Raw genomic sequence first — 10,497 nt, forward strand, 5'->3', positions numbered from 1 at the left:
GAGCAGCTCCTGAACGAGGTCGGCCGGGCGCACACCCAGCGCGACGCTCCACAGGAGGCCGAAGTATGCTGCGAGGTCAATGCGCGCAAGGTCCTCTGCGAGCCGCTCGAGGGCTGCGAGGGCCGTGATCCTGAGGTGGGTAGCCGAGGGGATCACATTACGCATGATGAGCGTGGCGAGGGGCGCCATCATGTCCAGGAGGCATACCAGGCCCGCAGGCAGGTAGTGCTTGAGCACCGAGTACGTGAGCGCAGGGTGCTTCTGCATGCAGGCATCAATGTTGTCGAAAGGAACATCCTCCCTGTGCAGCAGGATGTCAAACGAAAGGAAGATGCGGACCTCTGCGCAGTGCTCAATCACGAGCTCGATGTACCTGCGGATGGTGGCATGTGGCTCGGCAAGGAGCAGGCGGGAGCATAGGCAGACAATGGAGTTGGAGGAGTGGAGTAGAAACATCACTCGGGAGACCGTAGCTACGAGTTTCCCATATACGCGGTTACACCCATGTCGGGTGTCTCCACGTTGCACGCTGATGTATCAACATACCGGAGATGCTTGTGTCCGTGCTGATCACATGCACACCCTCGCAACGTCGCAATAGGTAATATCAGAATGCTGGCATATGGGAATGTAGGTACTAGGTACGGAACAATCACTGTAATCATGTTCTCGTATTACTCCCAGTCATCGGCATCCTCAATCGTTTCAGCAAGCGACCGGGCATCGGACGAGAAATCCTCGATCGTTTCCGAAGCTGACGAGTTGCCATATTGGTCACCATCAACAATATCAAGATCCAGCCTACGCCGTTTGCAAATTCGACTCTCATCCTCATCAGCTGACTCTGTCCTGCTCTCAATATTCCCACCGGCAGCGGTATCTGCATCCGAGCCGACATCAGAGTTTTCGATGATCAGTGCGCTTTTCGGGACCTTGTGAACCCGTCGCTTGCACTTCATTGGCTCCCTCTTGTCAGCAAACACATGCGAGTGCCCGGCATCACTCCTTGTGTGTCGCCGAAGCTCGAGCCTGACAGGTCTCCTTGCCGGATCCAGAAGCTCAAACCGCATTTTGCCTGTTCGCCACTTTGTAAGCAGGTTGTCGAGGATGTCGCATCCCCCGATCTTGCTCAGGTTTGTGCGGGCAATATCAGTTGGCCATCCTACAAGAGCGACACCATATGGCAGCTCAATTCGCTGGTGAAAGTCAACTGCGGTCCACGACATCTTGATGGATCGGTTGCCTGTAATCTCGCCTAGACAAGCATCAGATTGGTAAGCGAGCGTGAGAAGCAAGAATACATACGGAGATCTTCGGTCATGACATCACGCAATGCACCTTTGAGTCGTCGATAGCGTGTCTTGTACAGCTGCCATGGCCGTGACAGTGGCTGCAGATGGTTTTCGCCAGTCATGAAGAACAGCCCAATGCGAGTCTACACACAGTCTGAGGTCAGTAACAGAACAGTGCGAAGAACAACAAATGGTAGTACATTTTGCGGGCAGAAAGTGCGACTATACAGAAATCCGCCATAGTGAGCTTTTGCTTTTATTTACAGCACGACAAAGGTCCGTTTCAGCCCTGCGTCTATGCGCCACATGCTCCGGTGTCACACATGAAAATATATTTTAGATTTCCGTAAATGTTCGTAGTAATGCTACTGATGCTGCGGGTGCACACAACGGCTGAGTGCGCGCGATGGCATGGGCAGCGTGTCCTGACCGAGTATGGAAGACGGCGCGCACATGCATCCCACCCCCGACGCTGCCCATGGCATGAACATGTCACATCAATTGGAATAGAATACGTACCATAACCGCCACCATATGGCAGCTCCCGCTGGTTTCACCGCGCAGATTGATGTTACAGCGCTCTGCCGTAAGACGGCGGTTCATCTTTGGCGGATTCCGCGCCTTCCCGCACCGTCGCGACCGCCAAGCTGGGTATTTGCACCAAGCTCACTGATGCGCTGTGATCGCACGGTGCCGTACGAGTAGAGCGACGTGATTTTGCATCCAAAACATGGAGGCGCAGGCGGGCTCTCCCGTCTGATTTGTTTTGATTGACAGACAGGCGTCGTCAGCCCCTCCTGTGGTCGGGATGTGCAAATCCGTGCCGCGATGACGTGAGCGTGGTGCTGTGCGTGTCGCCATTTGCCTTGTTTTCCTGACCGATGGTGTCTGACCAGGTACAGAATGTCAGTACTGGATCTTCGCACCGGGGCATCCTACGCGTCACTCTAGCACCCGACGCTGCGCGGATACGGGCGCGGCATCAATTGCACAGGTACACTGTGTGCGACACGGGCATCGCTACCGTAGCAATAAGGGTAACGGCTTATGTTGGAGTGTTGCAGCCGGTAGAGCCGGAGGGAGCACACACCGGTGAGTGCGTCCGTCCACGTCAGGCAGAATGACCGCGACCGGGTACACGGGCGGGGATGCGGCGATGAGTCGTCATGATCGGGTGAGTAATAGCTTAGCGACGCGGCGGCTGATGCGAGACAGGGGCAGCCGCGCCTGGGTGGGGCAGCAGTCGTGGGAATGACGACGGGTCGGGAGAGTGTGCGAGGGATTAAAAGCGGGTGTGGTTAGACTGTTGATGACTCGGCTTCCGCTGTGCCAGGTTTTGTCTCGCCCGCCCGCTGTCAGACTTCGTCTCGCTCGCCCGCTGTCAGGCTTCGTCTCACCCGCCCGCTGTCCACCACGGATGCTGGTCTGGTAAGTGCCGTCATGTTGCAGAGTGATATATCGCGCCGCTCACTGTGTACGCCGCTAGAGGTGTGCTGCAGGCGATTCCCCGAGGTAGTGCGTATCAGTCAATCTTGCGGGATGGTCTAGGTGATGGCTGGGGGACGCCACATACCAGGTACGTGGGGCGAGTGCTGCGCGCGCGTAACGATGGTGAGCTGACCGGGCTGATGATGTTCAGAGATGATGTCAATGAGGACCGTGAGCGCGTGGGGCCGTTGCCGCAGCTGGGTAGACTGGGCAACGCGAGCAAGTGGTAGGTCGTTAAGTGGTTCGTGGTCGCGTGGAAACTGACGGCTGGCCTGTCAGAACATCGCACTCTACGTCCGGGCCTACTGGTGAGTGACCAGCCATGGTTCCAAACGCAAACACTTACCGCAATATTTGGTGCGTAGGCGTTCACATCTTGCGCGCCATGATGGACACCGGGGATGCGGGAGCAGATGGACGATCATGGCGCGGCCGCCTGCGCGATGTTTGGCTGTGCTCCAGGGAGGTGACGCTCGGATGCGTCCAGCCCTTCTCGCCGTGGGCTTATGCTGAGCCTTGACCGAAGGTGAGAGGCCGTGATTGGTACGGAACCGGATAATAATGCTGACGTCGTGTGCGTCGAGACGGGACACAAGCGCGCGGGAGGAGCAGACGCGCTAGCAATTGAGAGTCCGCGATCACGCAACAAAGCTGAGGAGTGAAGTTAGTGGCAGATGCGCGGGGTGGGAAATGGGCAGATGGGCTGATGAGATTGATGGGAGATGATCGGGGGATGCATACGCGGAAGGGGATCGGCAACTCACCCGGGCAGCTAATGGTAGGGATGTAGCGCGGGCGGCTCACCGCTGAATCTGCCTCCTTCCCAGCGCTGCCGTCGAACGAGAAGAGCGAGCGCGGCCGCAGCACGTGTGCCGGAATCTTGATCTGCGGGCAGCTGTGCGTGTGAGGGCGCGGATGAGGGCGATCATGAGTTTTACAACACGCGTGTTGAAGCGGGCATCTTACCCGCGTGCCCGCCGTTTGCACGTCATGGCCCGCTGGCTTACCCAAGTCGTCTGGCCGTGACGATGCGGACGACCCATGTCGTTGTCGCCGCAATGAGAGCGGGAGGATGCAGGCACGGTCGGGGGCGGGTGTGAGATGACGCGGAACAGAGACGGCCGCCGTTGAGTTGTGCGCCCGGCGCACTTTGACGGCGCAGCCTATGCGCGGATAGTCCATGATGCGCGCACAGCGCTGGCTGCACGTAGGCGCGGTCGGGGGCAGTCGTCTAGATGCGCGGCAGTCGTGGGGCAAGCGCGACGAGTCGGGGCAGTTTGCAGGCGAGTATCGGAAGCCATATGTCCGAGTAGATAGTCACCGGGCAGCTGAGTAATTTACAGTGCGCAATATGAATGTATCCTGTGAGGGAAAGGACGGCAGTGGTGTCAGCGAAACGGCGCAGGACAGAGGCGGGACGCACGCACCAGATCGCCCCGCCGCTATGATGTAAGACGCGGGACCGGCGCAGTTTGATGACGCAAGTCTTGCGGGGGCTGAGCGCGCGCTGCGAGCTCCCCATGCTGCTCGGCGCGTGCGCGGGGGACTGATGCTGGGGGCATGGGTAAGGCCGCTGAGAGCCCACTTGCTGGCGTGCGGGGGCGCATTGACGGCGCAGGCGTTGGCGTGCTGGGCAAAGGGGTCGGAGACGAGGTTGACAGCGAAGCTGCGCGGCGAGGATGTTGGTGGCGATGCCACGACGAGCGCCTCGAGCGCGTCCGCCGTCCGCGCGACGTCGTGCGCGCCCATCGTCCCCGCCCCCGCCCCGTCCGCGCGGGCGGACGCGAACCAGCGCTGCGCCGCGACGCGCCGCCGGTACTCGCGCCCCCAGTCGATGCCCGCGCCCGCGCCCTCGCGGCTACTGACGCCGGCCTCGCCAGACAGCGCGCGCGGGTCGTCCCACGCGCGGAGGAAGAGCGCGCGCCAGAGGTGCTGGTCGGGGGCGGCGTAGACGAGGGCGGCGAAGGCGCGGCAGGTGCGCGCGAGGGCGGCGGGGGCGGCGGGGGACGCGGGGGCGGCGAGGAGGAGGACGTGCTCGAGGAGCTCGGCGGGGAGCGTCTGGATGGGCGCGGGGGCGCGGGAGGCGGGGCGTGCAGGTGTGGGTGGGGGAGTTGAGATGGGTGGTTTCGCAGCGGATGGGGGTGGGGCGGGGGCGCTGGGGATGTGGATGTGGATATGGATAAGGAGGAGGGCGGGCGGGCTGAGGACGGCTGTGATGTGACCATCTCTATGGTCGGTGCTGGAACTATGTGCGGCGCGTGGTGCGCTGGGGGTGGATGCCGATGCGCCTCGGGCAGGCCCTGTCGTGCGCTGGACAGATACCGATGAGATAGAAACCGCGAACGGCGCGCGTGTGGTGGTCGCGGCGGAGGATGCGGTGTGTCGCGTGTCGCGTGTTGCGTGCGCGTCCTGCGTCCTGCGGGGCAGATGCGGTCAGTGAGAATGAGCGCTCGCGATGCAGCGTCTAAATAGAGCTGCGGCAGGAACCCCGAGAAGCGCGGAGTGTCGCCCCTGACGAATTCGCGACTCCGAGTGGGCGCGGGGACGCGGGGACGCGGGGTGCCGTGCGTGCGCTGGACGGGACTGCGGCGGCCTGCGTGCACGGCGAGGGGAGCAGAGGGAAGGCGGGGCCGCCATCTGGGTGCAGCGACGAGCACGAGATGGCTCTGAATCGTGATGCCAGTGGAAAGAACGGAGGGCGCAGACAGCGTCGACGCGCGCGGCCTGGACGCGCAGAGGCCCACGGGCGGACACAGTATGATCTGTGATCCCCGTCGCTGTCGCTGGCTGAGCACCCCACGGTGATCGGACATGGCACCAGCGTAGACGCGTGTATAGGGCGTGTAGGCGCACGCTGGTGTGCGCGGGAGGGCGCGGGAGCGGAAGGGACAGATAGCACGGGTGCGGTCATGACAAGCGGGGCCAATGGACGATGGACAGGATAGGATGGAGACCAGCGGGGGCGCACGCAATAGGGCGCGAATGGAGGGACGCACCCACGGCGAGGCGGCGCAAGAAGGAGAAGTGCAGAAACACGCGATCGAGGAGAATGAAGATAGTGATCGGGTGTACGCACCTATTTGCACGTCTCTGTGTAGACGGTACACGGTGACGCTCGGATGCTATGGGTCCGGATGGCTGAGGGAGGACGAGGAGGCTGCCAAAGACGGAAGCAGAGAGAGCGAGAGCGACCTGGGCGCAGCGCGGTTGGTTATAGAAGGTGTTGGTAGGCGGATACTGGGAGAGGGTGCCGGTGTCCGTGATGTCAGCGTCGCCGTCGTTGGTCGCAGTAGAGAGAGGCGAGGAGGAGTCGCAGGCAGAGTCAGCAAGGGTCGGAGGACGGCGGGGCTCGCACGGCTCAGCGCCAGCGCCACCTCCCTTCCGATCACATCTCAGGTCGCCGACGCCAGATTCGCATCTCATGTGCGACCCCCCCCCCCCAGCTGACGTCATATACGCAACAGCCCGTGTCCCTAACCATCCTACTGTATCGCACTTGAAGCGCCGGTCTGCCCGCCTCCTGCGACCTCCGATGGCGACAGTCGTTCAATCCTGGGTCTGCATCCCTGTCCGATTGGCGGCCTACCCGGGCGTCGTTCGTCACACACCCGTTCTCTCGCACACTCTCCCGCCTTTTCGCGTCAACTCGCCTGCTTGGTCAGCCTCCTCGCAGATGACGCGTATCGCTGCCAAACGCCTCGCCAGCATCCTCTCATCGACGCATCACCCATGCCCGATCCGTGCAACCCCCACTCATCCCCCCACGGCGCAGTCGCGTGATGCGCGAGCACAGCGATGGCTCTGCGAGGAAGCCGTCTGCTGCGGATCTCCTTTCACGATGGTGGGTGATAGTGACCGTGACGAAACACAGCGCAAAGGATGATTGAATCACGCTATCACAGACGCACTTCATGCCGAGTCTGCGCTATATCACACGACGATACTCTGGTTTCGCGTGTGGGCATTCGGGCGGACGCAGGGCATGCTGGCCGACGACTTGCAACAGTTCTGTCTTTTACCTATCGGTCATATCCTCCTAACAAGAGCTGTCTCACAACTTGCGACATACTCCCGCTCGCAAGATCTCTTTTGGCTCCATCAGCCAACCTCCTCGCAAATGACACGTTCGACTGTCGAACTTCTGCATGTGGCTACCAAACCCAAGCCATACAGCTGCACCACTCCCGATTCGTGCAACTTCCACCAATACCCAGAGGGCGGAGTCTCATGACGCGCGAGTAGAGCAACGATTACCTCTCCAGAAATTCTCCTGCTGTTGAATATTTCAGGGATATCGTTAATCAATACCACCTATCAAAGCAGAATACGAAGCGCAGAGTATTGTCGGATCACACTATCCTTAGCTTGCACAAATGCGCCTTATGTGGTCTGCACCGTATCGCGTGAGGATAATCTGTCATTCTCGGCGGTACACGTCTGATACTGTCACCTCCTTGCCTTGGAAGCACTTGCGACAGATGCGCCGAGTAGCCAATGGGCTTTACGATCCCATATCCACCCTCTGCTTTGGAAAATGTCCCACTTCTCAGCGCTCGGCCAGTGATATTGTAATGATGTCCACGTATCGAGCTTCCTCTCTTTTCTGCAAAGACCCTCCCTGGCGGGAATGTCATCGGTCGACATGGGAAACACCAAGTCCATAGTATAGTCAAGCAGGACGCAGAGGACGATCTAAGGGAGCTTTTTGTCGCTACCGGACTGCGTGAAACAACCGGGAGACTTTCACGGGACCCTCAACTCTCAGACCAAGTTGTGAACGATCGCGCGTCGCAACACTACTCCCTCTCCGGCGGTCAGCCGCCCACAGGTACCCCGAGTCCTGCAGATGAGTCGCGCAGGCCCCAATAGCCCCATCTCATCGGCGTACCATCCAGTCGCGCAGGCCCCGCTCCGTGGACCCCACCACGAACCCGTGTCAAAAATCGAAAGCAAAGCCCATGTCAAGGCGCGTCGCGCCGTTGCCAGACGGAGACGGCACTCGGGGCTTCCTGTGAGTCCTCCATCCTTCGTTCGCCATCGCACTGACGCACATACGGCGCACCCGCACCCACGCTCGCTGCCGCTATCCTATTTTCCCGCGCGGGGTGCCTCCACCGGAGCCGCATTGCCGGTCGACATGGCCAGCGCCGACTCGGTGTGGCACGCGAGGACGAGGATGTGCCCGGGCGCCATCCAGATGATCGTCTCGGGCGCAGATGGCGATGTGTGGCACAAATGCCCGTTGGAAACGACGAGAGAGCGCAAGGTCAGGGGCGTATAAGAGCGCATGGCCAGGGGTGTATAAAGCTGTATGGCCAGGGGTGTATAAGGTGGTATAGACGGGTGTATAAGGCGGTATGGTCAGGGGTGTATCAGGCGGTATAGATTGGTGTATGAAGTTGTATAGATGCACTATAGATGCGGGTGTAAAACTGTATAGACGGGTGTATAACGCTGTATAGATGCGGGTGTAAAACTGTATAGACGGGCGCATGCTTACAGTCGTATAGAATCGTATAGATGAGCTCATTATCAGTCTTATGCACAAGTCGTACAGACGGTCTTCTACACAGCAAGCGCCCGGGCACTCCAACACATTCCCTCGTCGCACTCGCTCTTCGCGCTGCGTCCTGCTCCCGGAATTCAGCGTCTTCTACCACGCTCTGTGCAATCCTCCCAGGCTCGACGCCTCTGCGAATTCCACCTCTGCAAACTGGCTGTCAGCGACAAGGCAAACACTCGTCTCGCTCACCTGCAGGAACACGCGTCCGCGGTCCTAAGCGTGGCCTTGTACATGTCGCGCCGGGCAGTGTCCTTGCCTCCCTCGCCTGCGAGCCGCTCGCGCAGGATGAGGAGCAGCTCCTGGACAAGGTCGGCCGGGCGCACGCCCAGCGGGACCCTCCACAGGAGGTTCAAGTACACGGCGAGGTCGATGCGTGCGCAGTCCTATGCAAGGCGCTCAAGAGCCGCGAGGGCCACGATGCCGAAGTGGGTGGCTGAGCAGACGACATTGACGTCTCCTCACCAATGTTCAGCAAATTTCCCGGGCACCCGCTCATCGCCGCTTCCGCGCGCGAGCGCACTCAAGGCCTGCCCGGGCTATTATATGCCCAAAAGCAGTCAGAAGGGCTTTGTGTGTGAGTTTACACGTACCAGTCCATGTGCGCGCGCTCAGGCAGCAGGGGGTGCTGAAGCTTGAAATACAGCTCGTCCGCTGCCACCACGGGCACCCGAGCTCGTCGCACAGACGCGCATGCGCGGCCTTCTCCGCGCAGTCAAACACGGTCCTGAGTGCGGCCTTGTACACGTAGCGCCGGGCAGCGCCCACATCTACACCCTCGCCCGCCCGCAGAGCGCCACTCATGCAGGACAAGGAGCAGCTCCTGAACGAGGTCGGCCGGGCGCACGGCCAGCGCGATGCTCCACAGGAGGCCGAAGTATGCTGCGAGGTCAATGCGTGCGAGGTCCTGCGTGAGGCGCTCAAGGGCCGTGAGGGCCACAAAAGTGGATGGCTGAGCAGACAACATTGACGTCTCCTCACCAATGTTCAGCGAATTGCCCGGGCACCCGCTCATCGCCGCTTCCGCGCGCGAGCGCACTCAAGCCCTGCCCGGGCTATTATATGCCCAAAGGTGGTCGGAAGTGGTTTGTGCGCGAGCTCATGTTCTTCATCACAGCTCACCTGCCACTGCCATGCGCCAGCGGAAGGACAAGAGCGAGTCAGCATGCGAGCACGACGTGATGCGAGCAAGACCACGTACATTCGGTAGTGCGAATCGCCCTTCCCCGCACACAGCACCACCACGTCCAGCACTGCCGTTCCCGCGCTCACCGTCAGGCCTGCCCGCTCCTCGGGCGACACGACGCCGCGCACAGGAGCATCTATAAGTGGAGTTGGATCAGCGTTGGCGGGCAGGTAGTGCTTGAGCACCGAGTACGTGAGCGCAGAGTGCTGCTGCATGCAGGCATCAATGTTATCGAAAGGAACATCCTCCCTGTGCAGCAGGATGTCAAACGGAAGGAAGATGTGAACCTCTGCACAGTGCTCAATCGCAAGCTCGATGTACCTGCGGATGGTGGCATGTGGCTCGGCAAGGAGCAGGTGGGAGCATAGGCAGACGATGGAGTTGGAGGAGTGGAGTAGAAACATCACTCGGGAGACCGTAGCTACGAGTTTCCCATTTACGCGGTTACACCCATGTCAGGTGTCTCCACGTTGCGCGCTGATGTATCAACATACCGGAGATGCTTGTGTCCGTGCTGATCGCATGCGCACCCTCGCAATGTCGCAATAGGTAATATCAGAATGCTGGCATATGGGAATGTAGGTACTAGGTACGGAACAATCACTGTAATCATGTTCTCGTATTACTCCCAGTCATCGGCATCCTCAATCGTTTCAGCAAGCGACCGGGCATCGGACGAGAAATCCTCGATCGTTTCCGAAGCTGACGAGTTGCCATATTGGTCACCATCAACAATATCAAGATCCAGCCTACGCCGTTTGCAAATTCGACTCTCATCCTCATCAGCTGACTCTGTCCTGCTCTCAATATTCCCACCGGCAGCGGTATCTGCATCCGAGCCGACATCAGAGTTTTCGATGATCAGTGCGCTTTTCGGGACCTTGTGAACCCGTCGCTTGCACTTCATTGGCTCCCTCTTGTCAGCAAACACATGCGAGTGCCCGGCATCACTCCTTGTGTGTCGCCGAAGC

The 10,497-nt window shown here is 60.1% G+C and overlaps 3 protein-coding genes across 3 annotated transcripts in view; all 3 read right to left on the reverse strand.

Annotated features, from left to right (window-relative positions):
- POSPLADRAFT_1141933 (hypothetical protein) overlaps positions 1-1,895 on the reverse strand; it is a gene marked incomplete at both ends in the record, with an annotated part of 4,907 nt that extends 3,012 nt beyond the window's left edge. Inside the window, 3 exons of the mRNA XM_024485362.1 lie at positions 679-1,255; positions 1,306-1,435; positions 1,812-1,895. Coding sequence (XP_024339925.1) covers positions 679-1,255; positions 1,306-1,435; positions 1,812-1,895 — 791 coding nt within the window. The remainder of the gene's footprint in view (positions 1-678; positions 1,256-1,305; positions 1,436-1,811) is intronic.
- Positions 1,896-4,011: 2,116 nt separating this feature from the next.
- POSPLADRAFT_1056493 (hypothetical protein) lies at positions 4,012-5,593 on the reverse strand (the record flags this gene model as incomplete). Its single annotated transcript, XM_024480785.1, has 3 exons — positions 4,012-4,142; positions 4,208-5,196; positions 5,268-5,593. The coding sequence occupies 3 exons, from the start codon at positions 5,591-5,593 to the stop codon at positions 4,012-4,014; spliced, it is 1,446 nt and encodes a 481-aa protein (XP_024339926.1).
- A 2,275-nt stretch (positions 5,594-7,868) lies between these two features.
- Positions 7,869-10,497, reverse strand: part of POSPLADRAFT_1142031 (hypothetical protein) — a gene marked incomplete at both ends in the record, with an annotated part of 5,644 nt that continues 3,015 nt past the window's right edge. The window contains 6 exons of the mRNA XM_024485377.1: positions 7,869-8,087; positions 8,336-8,486; positions 8,533-8,726; positions 9,188-9,292; positions 9,613-9,847; positions 10,021-10,089. Coding sequence (XP_024339927.1) covers positions 7,869-8,087; positions 8,336-8,486; positions 8,533-8,726; positions 9,188-9,292; positions 9,613-9,847; positions 10,021-10,089 — 973 coding nt within the window. The remainder of the gene's footprint in view (positions 8,088-8,335; positions 8,487-8,532; positions 8,727-9,187; positions 9,293-9,612; positions 9,848-10,020; positions 10,090-10,497) is intronic.

Source organism: Postia placenta (assembly GCF_002117355.1).
Source record: "Postia placenta MAD-698-R-SB12 unplaced genomic scaffold POSPLAscaffold_6, whole genome shotgun sequence".
NCBI lineage: Eukaryota > Fungi > Basidiomycota > Agaricomycetes > Polyporales > Adustoporiaceae > Rhodonia > Rhodonia placenta.